At 37.2% G+C, this 15,947-nt stretch overlaps 1 protein-coding gene across 2 annotated transcripts in view; it reads right to left on the bottom strand.

The window, feature by feature from the left end:
• WASHC4 (WASH complex subunit 4) overlaps window positions 1–15,947 on the bottom strand; it is a 42,075-nt gene that overhangs the window by 3,886 nt on the left and 22,242 nt on the right. For both annotated transcript variants that reach the window (XM_063321021.1, XM_063321027.1), the window contains exons 17-32: window positions 15,248–15,394; window positions 15,059–15,138; window positions 14,025–14,130; window positions 13,066–13,182; window positions 11,938–12,106; window positions 11,639–11,793; window positions 10,084–10,158; window positions 9,153–9,257; window positions 6,954–7,088; window positions 6,107–6,215; window positions 5,344–5,410; window positions 4,620–4,706; window positions 3,729–3,876; window positions 2,323–2,419; window positions 1,648–1,844; window positions 563–662 (exon numbers count right to left, since the gene is read on the bottom strand). In XM_063321021.1, coding sequence (XP_063177091.1) covers window positions 563–662; window positions 1,648–1,844; window positions 2,323–2,419; window positions 3,729–3,876; window positions 4,620–4,706; window positions 5,344–5,410; window positions 6,107–6,215; window positions 6,954–7,088; window positions 9,153–9,257; window positions 10,084–10,158; window positions 11,639–11,793; window positions 11,938–12,106; window positions 13,066–13,182; window positions 14,025–14,130; window positions 15,059–15,138; window positions 15,248–15,394 — 1,894 coding nt within the window. The remainder of the gene's footprint in view (window positions 1–562; window positions 663–1,647; window positions 1,845–2,322; window positions 2,420–3,728; window positions 3,877–4,619; window positions 4,707–5,343; window positions 5,411–6,106; window positions 6,216–6,953; window positions 7,089–9,152; window positions 9,258–10,083; window positions 10,159–11,638; window positions 11,794–11,937; window positions 12,107–13,065; window positions 13,183–14,024; window positions 14,131–15,058; window positions 15,139–15,247; window positions 15,395–15,947) is intronic.

Genomic DNA, 15,947 nt, shown 5'->3' with positions numbered 1-15,947 from the left:
AGTCAAGTGACCATACCACACATTAAGATCTTACCCTTTGAAAATAACTCAGTGGTATATGTTTGTGTCACATATGAGAGCCATGTATGTTATCTGCATCATCTGCCTACGTAAGTTGAAAAACAGCTGGTAAACAGGTGAAAACCACCAGTTTATTTCACACCAGCTAAGGCTGTGCAGAAAAATCTGTCACTGTCAAAACTGGTAATTGAGAGGGTAAGTATGATGTAAGTATGATGCTGAAGTTACTGAATTTGTATTACTCCAAGTATGCAATTCTCCCTGTCCCAGTTTTTTTTGGGTTGGTTGGGTTATTTGTGGTTGTCCCACCCCCACCTCCCAGAAGTCCAGCTTGAAATTCACCCATTCCAAAGAAGGCGACTGTGAGCTGTTCTTGACACCTCCATCATTCTTGACCCCATAAGACTCCTCCTGGAATACTGAATCAACCCACTAGCAAGAAAGTCACTATGGAAAAAAAGGAAAAAAAAAAAAAGCACTTTCCCTACTAAGGCACTCTTCTCACATGAGCCAAAGTGTTCTACGTGTAAAATTCACTCACCTTCTTTTTCTTTCTTTTCCTGGTTTTCTTCTGCTGCAGTTTTATCTGCTCTGAAAAAAATTCTTGCGCTACTCAGTGAGAAATAAAGGAGTTCAAATTCCTAAGGGAAAAAAGATACAGAAGAGGAGTGTCAGTGCATCGTAAGAATGAATTTGTAGACAGATATAACCGGGATTTTTTCAGAAGCATCTAAGGCAACTGGATTTCAATATCTAATTCACTTAAATGCTTTTGAAAAGTCTTCCTCCATTCGTACCTTATTCACATGCATTTTACACAGCAAATGTCAGCCAAAAACTTGAAAGGGTAATTTAAGCAAAAGCAGCATCAGTGAAATAAATCTGTCACTAATCCACTGAGGCTGAAAATGAGGTCTGTAGCAGCAGTGAGAATTTGGAGCAACTTGCCCATGGAAAGTCACGCAAGCCAATAATTTAAATGACCACAAGCTTGATCGGTTTCTGAACAAGGTTTAGTGATGTGGTTTTTGTGACAGCAGAGGACCAACCATAGTGCACGCTCGTGGGAGTCATGAGGACATACACGGCTTTATCTATTTCAACATCAGAGGTGCTTTTACAGAATGTAATAACGGACTATTCATAAATAGCCAGCTACAGATCTGTCCCATGGCCTCCTCAAATCAAGAGGCAGGGGGGTGCAGAAGGAGCACACATTTACACCACAGACGAAGCCTGGACTGCTGTGCTTCAAAACTCAAATGCATCTTTCGTCTATTTGACAGCTGGTGCATCATTCAACTTCACAACTCAGAATTAACACCCCAAGCAACGCTGAAGGTCCAGAGTGTTATGTGAAATCTTTGTCGTAGGAAATCTAACCAAAAAAGTTATTCTCTCCTATTTAAGCATTTAGGTTTTAGTTGCGTTAGATTTGAAACTTTATGGGACAAAGACTTCCAATCACCCAGGTCAAGTTCCCAACTCACTCAAATATTACAAACGATTATGACATACCCTTCGGATCACACACCTCAAGGCTTTATACTCTTTTTACAGATACCTGAATCGTGATGGTTAAGTGCAAAACTCAATACAGAACAGATAACTAGACCCATGCTGTACCTGTAAGCAAACTTCCAGTCGCTTGTGGGTAAGGTTCATAGTTTGAAGTAGTTTTTCATCTTGATTAGTGGACTGCACATTCTGTTGCTTAGCTACTGCTCTTATTTCCTTCACGTACTTCTCTCTAACAGACTGGAACCAGTGCAGAGAATCAAATTCCTGGTACTGATCCAAAAGCTTCAGAATGTAAGCCACACCTACAGTCATTAACAAACCATGTACCAAAGTCAACATGTAATTTGTAAAACGATTTCTGCATGTCTGTAATGGATCAGCCTAAGCTGATAATTCCCACACAATTAAAATATAAATTGCAATTAATTTACAATTACAGGGAAAAAATCATAATAAAGAACAAGTTTCAACTTTTGAAGCCCTCATAATTTATCCAAAGACTTGCATACCTTCTCACCTGCTGAGACCTGCAAGCTTTGAAAGAAATTGGGGAGCACCAGCATACGACAAAACTGTCTGCTCCCATACTCAGCTATTTGATGTTCAACAGATTCTGAACAAAACAACAACCTTCAAACCCATTGTGCTGAAGTGAAGACAATTCAAATTTAAGTTATGCATTTTTTAATTATGGTAACACACAAGATATAAACAAAACTTCTCGTGCAAATATCCGTTATGTTGGCTTATCCAAAGGCTAGCCATCATGCTGAAACTTACCCATGGCAAACCCATCATCAGTGAAAGCTGCTCCACTTTTGTTCTTCTTATTCAGTTTCTCCTTGCAACTGATTGAATGCTCTACAAAATTGAGGGTCTGGAAGAGTGAAAAGCTGTCTTGGAATCATCAAGAGAGACTTACAAGTTTTAAGAGGTTTTCACTTGCATGCTGTTACCTACAAATATAATGCCATGCCCAAAACTATGCTAATTGTGTCTCCCATCATTAGCCATTTTTGTATGAAAGCTTGTCCTTTTTCTAGATTTTTTGGGGGAAAAAAGTATGTTAAGCCTTGGAAAACATTTGCATATGCATAAGTAAAAAACCAAAGGTACATCTTCACCTTCACTGTTGTTGTCAGAATCTATTACTTTGCATTCTTTTGGTGATTACTAAAGGTAAACATGTAAACAAGTAACAGATAATTAAAATAGGCTACGTTCCTGGAAAGGTATAAAACGCAAAGATATTTGCGTTTTAAAGCTACAGTGTGTTAATCCACTCTATTTAAAATACAGTAAAAATATTTCAATATTCAGTAGATCCAGGTAGTAATACCGAGCAATGGGTAGGTGTCTGTATGCAATAACTTACTCTTGAGATACAGAAATGTGTGTACGTTAACAACTTCTTGAAAACCTATGACAGTTTCAAATTTAACTACACTGAAATGTCTTTTTAAAACCAAAACGAATGGTATATTCCTGAAACTGTATTTATCAGAAAAACCTCCACAAATGGGAAGGAAAAAGAACAAAAGTATTTGTCATGAGCCTTTACTTTCCCTCACTTCTATCACCATGACATACCTGTCCTCTCAGTCTTAAGTTTATGGCTCATCAACATTCCAAAATTAGTTTCTAAAATGGGATGTTAGATCATTCAAGCCTCCAAACTGAACTGCTTCCAAATGCCCAGAGTGCTCAAGTGTGAATCACCTCAATTCAGATGGAACCTTTCTAAACAAAGCTCATTAGCAAAAGCAGTTCCAATTGCAATAGGGAATGCCCCAATTGTACTGCATTAGATTATGACATTAAAAGAGCCTAAATATATTTAGTGTGATGCAGAAAGAGCACACACAGGAGAGAGCTGAAGAACATGGTTTTAAACTCCCTTCATTCTTGCTGTTCCAATTCCTCCTTTTCCATCTTGGCTTCTCCAACTTGGACTCAAACAGGAGGAGAAGAAATTTTTAAAGTTACCTTTTGAGGGCTAGTACACAAATTGATGTAAACAAAGAAAAACATGGCTTTGGTTAACTGTCAAAGCAATCCCACTCATAATCAGGGAAGAAAGTAGAATACGATAATCAACAGCCTAATACAAAATATGTAAACACAAACCTGATCTACTTTTTTTTTTTTTTTTAAAAAGTACTGGTACACACAGTGCAAATACTCACCAGTGGGGGAACAATTATATAGAAGTTCCGTAAATGCATATTCTTTGGACTACGGAATTCAGGAGCAAATACATCCACGAGCATTTTGAAGTACTCCGTTCCTTCTGCAAAGTTACGTGTGAGATCACTGAGGACAGAGTCCAACTGCCTGCAGAGGACAAGCAATGTCTTACCTGGTTGCTGCTAGAAGTTTCCTTGCTTGCTCACCCTTCAAGCTAACAACCCTCTCTGCACCCTTTGGCTGCACCTACAAACCAGTGTTCAGACCACAGTGTCCAGGATCACACCCTATCTCTACAGCCACCTTGAATCATGTTTCTTGATTTAACTTCCTCAAGAAAGGTTTATGAATACCTTCCTAAGGCCCTAAACATTCTAAAAGCAAATGTCAGACACGTGGCGAGGAAGATTGTTAGCCTTTAAACCACAAGGATTTTATAATAGTCAATTAATACAAATCACAGAATATCTCAAGTTGGAAGGACCCATAAAGATCATCGAATCCAACTCCCTGGTCCTCACAGGGCTACCTAAAACTAAGCCTTAAGGCTAAGAGCATCATCCAAATGCTCCTTGAACTCTGACAGGCTTGGTGCCATGACCACTGCCCTGGGGAGCCAGCTCCAGTGACTGACCACCCTCTCAGTGAAGAGCCTTTTCCTAATGTCCAATCGGAACTTCCCGAAATGCCACTTCACATTCAGCATTTTTAAAACAACTGCTTCTATTTTTTCTGCTTTTACAAAGAGCAAGTGTTTTTGGGTAAAATCAATTGAACTTTTAACACATGCACGGACAAAAATAGAACTAACAGCTGCATTTACAACTTTAAGATTACAATTCTCTCATCCCATCCCTGACCCAGACCTCAAAAGCATGATGTTAGGGTACCTTGCTGCTTTTTGTGTTTCTTCTGAAAGCCCTTCTTCTTTCACCAGCTCTTCAAAGTTAACAATATCTTCCAGATCAGGAACAAACCTGAAAACTTACTGTTTGTTAGTATTATGTTCAACTGCCTATGTTCACTGAAGTATCTACCACAATTTATAGCTTAGTTCATTTAGTCTTCTGGGCTTGAACTATTTAAAGTTACATTATATCATCTCCTCTCCCTAGCACTTGCTGCGCTTAATAAATATAAATTTACTATGATTTGCAAGAAAATCAACTATTTCTTTGTATGTAAAAGTCATTATGTTTTAATGACCTTATATAAACACAGTCATCCATACAGAAAAAAAAAAAATCAAAGAAATGTTTTTTTCCAAGTTCCTCAAGGCTTGTACTGTTTTTCCCTTAATGCACCCTCTTGAAGTAATTATCATCACGAATTACTGACTTAATTAAGGACTAATAACTTAGATGTACGTTCTATTAACTATTTTGCAGTGTTTTTCCATAGAATTTGTTCTATTTTTGGTGCTTTATGGCAATGATTGTACAGTTATGAATTCCAGCAGTGGTTTTGATAATTCCACTTCAATGAAGGCATAAAAATGGACCTTTTAAATCAAAATTTATGGAGGATGGGTAAGAACTCGGGGAATATCAGCATGAATAGGGAGCAAAGGAATGAGAAGGAGCAAATAGAAAAATGAAGTATTTGTGGAAGTACCTAATTGCACTGCTACAGCAGTGAAGTCCACCAGATCTTATCATTCGTACATAGCCCATAGCATTACCTTTAAAAAAAAAAAACCAACAAGTAATTTATAATTAAATATATACACACACTCTTTGTAACTCCTACAAGCTCCAAAACGTACGTTGAAGTTGCCATATAGTTTTGGCAAAGTAACTGTTCTGAAAGCCAAGTTAAAAAAGTTACATTGAACCCCAGTATCAAGTCTACGTAGAGAAATAAAACACAACTGCATCATCTAGCAAAGTTGCCTTCACTTTCATGACAGCATAAGGGCCAAATAGTACAAACTCTTCCCACTGGGCACATTAAACACTTGAAGTTCAGATCAGTTCAGCACATCTGTGTTGAATGGCTGAAAATACCATTGTGATGTCATGAGTCACTCAAAGTTATTTCAGCTGGATATGCGGCTATTTTCTGAAATGCATGAACTTAAATGTACTATTTTTTTTATTGGGAAATACACTCAATCTGGATAAAAGTCAGTTCCATAACAAAGAAAGGAAAAACTTAAGAGAACAGGCATCTATGCAAGCTGTAGCTATATTTTAAATTAAAACATGCAACAGCCATTTCTGAGTAATTAGACAAGAGTATTTATTTCAAACAGGGTACTTTCCATCTGACTGGAGTTAAACCTAGTTTTAGCCTGAGCTAAAATTTCAGTAACTAGAAGTGAAGACCTCTTCCATTTAATAACATTTATAACATTGTCTTAGATAGCATTTCTTACCTATTTGACTTATGAGCTGCCTGAACTGGTCAAGATAGCTCTGGCCATCTGGGGTTATTCCAAGTTTTCTGATGCCACGGTTGAACTTATCTGCTCTTTCAAAGGGATACTGGAAAAACGTTTTAGCATAATTTGTAAGAATAATTACCTATCCTTAAAGAAAAAAATAAATTCATCATAACAATACAATTCTATTTGCAAGGTATTCCTATCTCACATCTACAGCTTTTTTTTTTTTAAATAAATTATACACCTGCCTGTCTAGATTGGATCACAAAAGTCACTGCTGCAAGCTGAGAAGCGAAATAGAAGTGTTACTGTGAATGAGAAAGTATTCCTAAAAGAAATAAGCACTTGACATACAAAGAGGCTGGCGGCCTATTTTACTAAATACATTGTCTCTCACATTTTTGAGAAATCAGTTTTAAAGCATGGAAAAATCAGAGCCTAGTCCCCAAATGTTGACATACTCGAATAAGTGCTACATGCTTGCATCATTCTAGATTCAATTTGAATGATCTTATTATTCAAAACTGACAACAACTGCTAAGCATGATTTAGACCGGAAGTTCAGAACCTCCAATAGACTATGATTCCATCAAATCATTGTTTTCAAGTCACTGAGAGAATGATTTTAGTCAACCCCATATTTACAGAGCAGACAAAATGAAACAAAGTCATCCTGACTACAGGCGTTTGTAAAACTGCATTTTGCTAGGACAAAAGCTGTCACTTTGTCTGGAGATACACATTTAAATAGTATGTTATGGCATGGTGCAGCTTCAGTCACGTGAAAGTTGCAGTTCTTTTAGCCAAGTTACTCTCCAACCTTCAAAAATTACTGTACCTTGTGATCATTTTGATCCTTGACTTCCCTGAAGAATCTGATGTCTTTGATAAGTCTGGATTTGATATGTTCATCATACATGAACTGGCTAAAAATATAAAACTTTTTCCTCAAAAATTGATAAGTGAAGTTTACCTAGAAGAAAGAGAAACAGAATCATAGAATCATTTAGGTTGGAAAAGACCCTTGGGATCATTGAGTCCAACCATCAACTCCACTCTACAAAGTTCTCCCTTACACCATATCCCTTAACACCACATCTAAACAAGTCAAACACATTCAGGGATGGTGACTCCACCACCTCCCTGGGCAGCCTATTCCAGTGTCTAACCACTCTCTGTGAAGAATTTTCTCCTAATGTCCAGCCTAAACCTACCCTGCTGCAGCTTGAACCCATTCCCTCTTTCTATCGCTAATTACCTGTGAGAAGAGACCAGCACCAACCTCTCTACAATGTCCTTTCAAGTACTTGTAGAGAGTGATGAGGTCTCCCCTCAGACTCCTCTTCCTCAAACTAAACAGTCCCAGCTCTTTCAATCGCTCCTCGCAAGATTTATTCTCCAGGCCCTTCACCAGCTCCGTTGCCCTCCTCTGCACTCGCTCCAGCGCCTCGATATCTCTCTCATATTGAGGTGCCCAGAACTGGACACAATACTCAAGGTGTGGCCTATAGTCAAATAACGAAAGTTAGCGAAGTAATAAGTATATCTAGCAACCTGTTTTCAGTAGATCCTAACTTTATATGGAACCTTCCACTCATTTTAGTTCAATTTGTTATTCTCAACTTATCTTTTTAATTTCACCAGTTTAAAAAAATAAAGAAAACTCTTCTCCTGGAAGGTCTACTCTCTTCCAGGAAAGGCAGAGGGACTCAGGGACAAGTTAGCTCTTTCAGTTCAATGACCTGTCCTACACAGCCATTAGCTTATGTCTGGAATATCCTGTAACTGTCCTTTTGAAGCAATACAATCATTTCAAGTTGAAGAGGGCAGACAACTCAACTTCCTCAGTCAAGTTGTGGAATCCACGTAACCTCCTGACACACCTTTTCACTTCCTCAAAGTTTTCTAAAACACTCTCCCACAGGGCAAAAGCACAATTCCACCCTACACACCTCAATTACTTCTCACGTCTGCATAAACAACTTTACTCACAATTAGAAATGAATAAATCTACATCAACAGGAAATAACGTGAGTAATAGCATTTTTTTGAGGAACTGAAATCCTCACCATCAGAGCAGTAGTGCAAGGAAAGTTATTTCAAATCGTGCAAGAAATCACAAAAACCTTATTTTTCTAGTCATTTCTACTTTTAAAGCTGGTTCAGTATTTCAGCAAGTTTGGAGGTTTGTTTGGTTGGGGTTTTTTTTTTGTTTGTTTGTTTGTTTGTTTGATTTTGTTTTGTTTTTGATAGGGCCAGATGGGGAAAAAGAAAGCAGCAAAGAGGTAGAAAGAAGTTGAGCCGCAGATTGGAAAGCACCAACCTGAAAATAGGTTTGGATACAGTGCCAAATGTGAGAACCACAATGATAAATTCCCTCTGCAGTAAGGAAGACACAGGAAGTGTCCTTATTTACTTTGCAAAGAGATAAATACCTTCAGCTGGTTAAAATGACCACCTACACTATAGACATCATTAAAAGTGTTGCAGTAAGAAGTCAGTCTGCCAATAAATTGTCAGAGACTTGTAGCCTTTATCTCAAACTGAAAAGCTGATGTTCCTTAAGCTTAACAATTACAAGATGAACTTAAAACTAACACTGCATTTTTTCCAAGATTTGCTTTAGTAGACAGGCACTTTTCCTGCAGTTAACTGTCAATAAGCAGAAACATCAACTGCATGCTAGTTTATGCGGGCAGCTTAGAAGCCAAAATATTCTACTATGCTAGTTTTATAAGTATTATTTATCTTTACTGAAATTCAGAGTTGCACCAGAACATCTGTATCTTATTTGATGTGGTTTTAGATCTCTTCATTAACTTTTATGTAACAACTGAAAGTGGTATAGCTCCTGAGAGATTTTCCGATATGGATCTGTGTTGTGTCCAAGAACTGATTTGTTTTATTAATATGCAAAGAACATTATCATTGCATTATTAAAACTGCAAAACAAAATAAACTATTAGGAGATGTGGGAGTTTAGAGGCTTTTGTGCACTATTAAAAAAATAACCAACAACAGTGCAAAAAATACTCACTGTTGTGTTCATGATTCCTGTTCCATGAGTTCGAATTGAATTAGCAATGTGTCGGATATTGATAGTATTCAAGTGCTTATTATTACTTGTTCTTTCAATGAAGATCTAGGAGGCAAGAGGAAGAGAAAAAAAAAAAGAAAAAAAGAAGTTATTTGCCCAAAACTGACTCTGTGGTAAGTTATCAATCTAGGTAGCCCATATCCTGTTTGAGAGCAGCTAATAAACAGCAGTTAGGAAAAGAATCAAGAAAACAGGGTATGCATACAATAAACTTTGTCTAGTAGGTTCTTCCAATCTCTGCAAAGCGGAGATTAAATAATTCCAAGGGAGATGTTGCACCCAAACTCCCATATTTATTGAGAACATCCCGTACATTAATTGGTCTAAACTCTTTCAGCACATGTTTGTACTTTTGGCCCCACTACACACCATGGCAATGAGTGTCAGCACTGAATTGTGTGCTGTGAGAAAAAGTACTTCCTTTTCTTTAAGGAAGCCACTCATTTTAGTAGTGGGCCCCTCCTTCTACATGGTGAGAGACCACAAAGAGTTGTTCCCTGTACGTGTTCTCCATATCATTTCCCTGCTTGATCTCTCTAATAACCCATTTTCAGATACCCTTTTTTCAAACCGAAAAATCACGTACTTAGTATGTCCTCATACAGCAGACAACTATGCCTGCAGCCTTCTCCTAGCTTCAGCGAAATATTTGACATGGAGTGATCCTACTGGCACACCACACTCAAAATATACTCATATAACATTCTCTACCTACAGCATCCCCAAAGGCGATTTTCTAGAGCAACAGCTATTTTACAGTTTGTTATTATATATGTTCAGCTTGGGTTTTTCTTACACTTATACTACTCTGCACTTCTCATTTCCTTCAAATCAGAGCCAAATCCAGGAAAAAGTATGGGCTATACCTTACCTGATTATTCAGATTGTAGAGGTAGCGGGATACAAAAACATGAATATTTCTCATGATTTCCAAAACATCCAGGCCCTGAAAGAATATTATCTATTGAGAACTATTATGATAAATATTCTCAAAAACTACTGACGTGCCTAACTACTAAGGTGCGCAAATACTACCTCTGTAGTTACTTGAAAGCATTTTAGAAAGCAACGTTTTTGCTTTACAAAATGATGAATCTCTTTACAATTTTTGTTTAGTGTCTCTAAGATAATGCTTAGAGGAGAAAAAACCAGCTCAACTCATGTTTTACACGTCTAACTTTTTTTTTTCCAACTTCCCATGAAAGTTAGGAATCCTCCAGTCTATTCCACATCCCCCAATTAAAAAAAATAAAATTGAAATTTGGCTGTTTTTCAGACTCCAGAAAATGGAATCTTACCTTAGAAATTTCTATAGACACATAGATTTCTACTGAGACATAAGCAACTAGCTACTTTTTGATATTGTTTTGCCCAACCTGTCTAGAAGACTCAAGTTTTGTGTTTACAATATAGGTTTTACAATTGTTTTGCTTGAAGGAGTCCCTTTAGTATTGTTGTGCATAGAAAGGATGCTATTTAATCTATACACTCTATTTCCAGTTGTGCCAAGGATTTTATCAGGATTTTGCTGGGGGAAAATGGAGCATGAGGTGTCTTTGTTTTGAAGTAAAGCGCATACCAGAATGAATGTTATGAAACCCACGTTGAAATGATTTCATTCTTTATAACAATGACCAAAAATTGCCAATAGAAAGCCAAAGCCAGAAGTAGAAACTAATGCATAGCACTTTTGTACCAAGAAGCAGCTAGAGTTCTTAGTTCTATGCTCTCCTTCAACTTAGGAGGACACAGCCATCATGTATTTGTAAGAGCTTTCACCAATGGGCTAATGGGGAATGAAGGGAATGAAGCTAACTGCCAAAAACATTCGAGATACCAAAACTGCTGAAGGAAATTCTGCAGAAATATGCAAGTTGTATTTCTTTTGCACCGACCCTATGACCTTCACCATTAACTTGATGAAACTACAATTTTAATCTATGTGTAAACATGTCAAACAGTTTCTAGGAGGCTCTGAGTCACCCTCCTATTAAGCTAAGCATGGATGTCCCAAAATCCTTGATGACCAGCCTGTGAAACAGTGTCTCTTGATGATGACTACGCAGAACCTCCTGAGAAGCAAGCAATAAACTAGGGAAAAGACCCATCATTCAAAGGTAATTACAGACTCATATTTCAGACATACTGCTTGCCAAATTGCTGATACTGAATTTTCAAGAAAACGCTCTCTTTGTATAACAAATTTAATTTCATTAAATCTTAAGTTAAAACAATGAGTAAGTCCAACACAAAATTAACTGATACTATCTCCAAAGGTAGATAAAGATCCTGTCTCAGAAATCAAAGGCCACTTTTTCCAAACAGTCCTCTACTCTTGGGTACTTTCATTTCAACAACTCAGTCCTTTGATTAGCTCGCTAGCGTGACAGTGAACAAGTGATATTTATATCTTGTGGGCACTGTACCTGTTCCAGAGTCTGACTGGGAAGATGTGCTTCAGTCATACTTAAACCATAGCGCTGAGTTGCTAGGTTTCTCATTTCACTATAGGTGGCCCAGTCATGAAGAGCTACAGTTGTTAAGTTGTAGAAGGTCTTGTCCAAATAGTGAGTTACATAAGCTGTAAAAATATAAAAGGATGAACTAAAATAATACTACCTATTTAGTTATGAAAGTGTGGAAAGAAGTGAAAAGATATACTGTACTGAGCCAAAGTGTAACAGAGATTAAAGTAATGGAATCAAGAAAACTTATAACTGCTCACCTTTTATGTCAATGAATCGATTGAAAAAACGTATTGGGTTCAGAAAGAAGAAGTGAGCCAGATCCTTCATACCAACTCTGAAGGGGTTCCTGTCATCCAGTTTTAGGTGTGTATGAACTGATAAGCGCAGGTCCTTTTCTATCTCTTTACATAATTTGTCCAGCAAGTGCTATCCAGGGAAGTTAAAAAAAAAAAATAAATAGAGTCACATTTGGTGTCTGCTTCCAACGTCCTGTTAGCAGAACTAACATCTCTCTCCAGAAATACATAAAAGATCAGTTAAACTAGAGAAGACAGGTTTGCTTTGGCTGGGCCACACAAGTCTAAGCGAATATATACTTGGGAATCAGAAGGATATTTAATTCTTCTGTTCTAGCACACAATAGCAAGCAAAAGCTACACAGCTCAGAAAAGGCAGAGGTTTAGCCAGCTAATGCCATTGCGTACATGATTAAAACTTCCACGTAGGAGTTTGATCCAATTTAAACTTAAGTATTCCCACTTCTCATCTTAAGAGGAACCAGACTTACGGCTGTCTGTCTTAATAATAAGACCTAACTTAGTGAGGAAGAGTCTCGCAATAAGCAATTTGGCCTGATTTTCTGCAGAATATGTAATGTTTGATTTTGAACTAGTCAAACAAAAAGAGTGGTTCAAAGGTTAAAATCTAGGACTTGGGAAATCTGAATTCACATTTTCTCTCAAACATCCTTTTTAATTCTAGATAATAATTCACTAAAGAGGCTACCTAAATTTACAGAGCCTTCACTACTAAAAAACACGCATACGTACTAAGAACAGTAGTACTTATTTTAGGCATTCATACAAGCAGCAGCTAATCTGACAAAAGGCATCCTTTGTCTGCATAGTCAAATCTGTAACCAAGGTTTTGCCAACTTACATAATTTACAGTGCAGTATTTTAAAGTTCCCAGCCAACACAGATACCATTAACAGATCTAAAATAGCCTAAATCATCAGTGAACACTTTCATATTTATTAAATTACGTCACACCAATTTCAAATGTCTCTATTTTTATAGATCATATCAGGTTTGGTACAATAGATGCTGGGCCATTAGACGCTCCAAGCATACTGTCACCTTTAATTTCCATTCACAACAAATTACCTCATTGAGCACTTCCATGATTTCTTTGTCATAGCATTCCAGAAGCACCTCATAAGATTCCAAGTGCCTCGCGTGCATCATAGAGGGTACACAGTCCCGTAGTGCACTAAACATATACTGAAAAAGGACACTGTTAGGCTTAACCAACAAATTGATAGACATGTCAGCAGCATCTCAAGTAGTGTTCAAAGCTAACAGGCAAATCCAAATAAAGCTAACAAACAAATCAAAATCGCTAGTCTTCCCACTTTTATTAAAAGTAGACTTCATAAACCCTAAGGTTTCCTGTCCTTAATGTGTTCATCTGAAATATTTAGTTGCTATTGATCCATTTAGTGGAAGGTCATAATTATTAGCTATTTCATATGAAATCATTTGCACTTTATTCATTTCAGCACTGTAATTGACCATGGCATGCACAACAGTAGAATAGATGATTGATTTTTATCGGGATTAGCATGACAAAGCATGATTCACGTCTGCAGCAAACACCTGATACTTCAAAGAGGGGAGGAGAGATGAGGGGTGGAAAAAGCTACAGGACAACTATCCCACACAGCATCACTGAACATAGTGATATGTGCTTTAGAAATTAGTAAGCATAATGTGGAACAAAGGTTTTTAATGTTCAAGTCTAGCAAAAAGTATTCATTTCAAATTAGAATGAATGAAGAGAGAGGAACAAAGAGACAGACACACAAAGACCCAGAGTTAACAATCGGAACCTGAGATTTTTAGAGCAATCTAACAGATGTATTTTAATTAGATTTAGAACAAAGATTGTTTTTACATCTTCCAGATTGAGAAGACATTGCTGCCTCAATAGTAACTCTTGCCTGGGTTAGACTTTTTTTTTTTAATCTTTTGCCCCCTGAGTTTCAGTCTAAGCTTTATCCTTTCATCTGAACCCCTCCCACTACAGTGACTTGTTAAACTAAGTTGCTAACATTATTACTTACATGCAGTCTAGCAGAATCAACTGCATTTTCATACACGTCATCTAAATAGATTGGAAAGACTGCTCGATGCCAGTACAAGAAACAACAGTCACATTGTGCTCGAACTCTAGAATACAAGATTACTTATTAGACACAGAATTGGAAGAAACCATTCTTCTAATAAAGTAATATTTATTTTAGTATGTTTAAACTAAAGACAACTGCTTTTCAAACTTAAGTTTTACATGGTTACTTTAACGATCCAGATATGTTTTCCTTCAAAAGGAAGTTCTTTTTATTAAAGAACTTTTTATTTCTTGTTTTCCACTAGGCTATTTATAAAAAAGGTATCTGCTTTAGAAAAAAGGTTCACTCAGTCTCTGAAAGAATTAAGCCTTACATTACAGCAAAATCCTAAATAACTATTTTCTTATTGCATGCAATTAGTAGCCTAGAGGTCAAACACATATTCTGAGTTTCTCCTGTAAGTCAAAAAAAGAGAAACAGGCCTCTCCTGCTACAACCTGCGTACAACACTTATCCCAGGAATTTATCCCACGAGTCATCCAATGAAGGTGTTTGCCTCCCTCTCTCTGTAAAGTATGCACAGAACCCAGGTATCCACCTGTCTTTCAGATGGACAACTCTATGTAACTGGAGTGTCCAATGAAACTACAGCAGCAGCAAAACATGGTGTTACATGTGAACGAACAGCCTCATCCCCCAAACAGACTGCTATTAACTCATAACTTTTGGGTTTGGGTTAAGAGGAAGACTTTAGCTTAACATAAAGCCGAGTCATCCAAGAAAGTGACAGACTTTCTAAACAATCAGAGAAGCGGATTACCTAATTGTCAACAGTTAGGTAAAACACTACTTGCCCAAAGACCAGCAAGCTTCAGGCTTAGCTCTGGAATTCTTTCTGTCCATCTCTGGTCTACATGCAAAAAATCGCCACCAGCATGCAGCTACCCGATTTTGCAATTCGCATAGTGAAGATCCATCTCCCTCAGTGACACTACACTGCCTTCTATATATTTTGCGCCACTGCTTACCGCTCTGTAAGTTCACTGATCAAGTCTAGTTTTTTCAGAACTAATTGAAGGGGAATGAGTTCTTCATCTTTAAAAGTTTTCTGTGCAAATAAAGAAAAAAAAAAAGAAAGAAAAAAGACAACACGATTATATTTCTTTATAAGATACTACACCAAACAAGTAAAGGTCTGGAACAATCATGGCACTTACCATTTGTGTTCCCACACTTAGTGCAAGGGAAACAATCAGTCGCCTCTGTTTTGTACTTGGCCCATTGAGGGTGTTCTCAGCCAACACCAAAGCAGACAGGACATCCAGGCGTTGCTCACTGTACTTTTTATCAGAAATTACTCTTTTCTAGATGACAGACACAGAAATTCAGAGAAAAGTTACCTAAAATTACCAATAGTTTACTTCTTTCCAAAATTTGTGGACTTACCATAAATCGAGTATTTCTGCTCACAAATTATGGTTTGTTAAGAGAGCTAACCGAATCCAGACTCACTTACTCTGACAATTCAGCAGTATTACCTATATATACACTTGGAATATGTGCACTTCAGCCTGAACATGGGTCAGGTCATACAGTATACAAATACTGTGCAAGCTGCACACGACTGCATGCCAATTTTATTTCTAAGGTACACATAATTTAATTTTTTTTATTATTATTTTTTAATCAGTGACTCCCTGTTGTTGGTAACAAAATCCAGTTTACAGCTGAACAAGCAGAAGATGTATAAACATGGTAATAACAATAACTTGCAGTTTTCTACAAGTTCTAATTTATCAGAAGGATTAAGTGGAAAAGATTTGCATGAACAAATGCAGGGAACCAAGTCTTCTGGCTAAGAAGTTAAGTCACAGACACATTTGTGAGTAGCAGCGTAACTCAGAAGAGGTACAATTT

Source organism: Chroicocephalus ridibundus, chromosome 1 (assembly GCF_963924245.1).
Source record: "Chroicocephalus ridibundus chromosome 1, bChrRid1.1, whole genome shotgun sequence".
Lineage (NCBI taxonomy): Eukaryota > Metazoa > Chordata > Aves > Charadriiformes > Laridae > Chroicocephalus > Chroicocephalus ridibundus.
The sequence above is the reverse complement of the archived record's forward strand: the minus strand, read 5'-3'. Positions and strand labels throughout refer to the sequence as shown.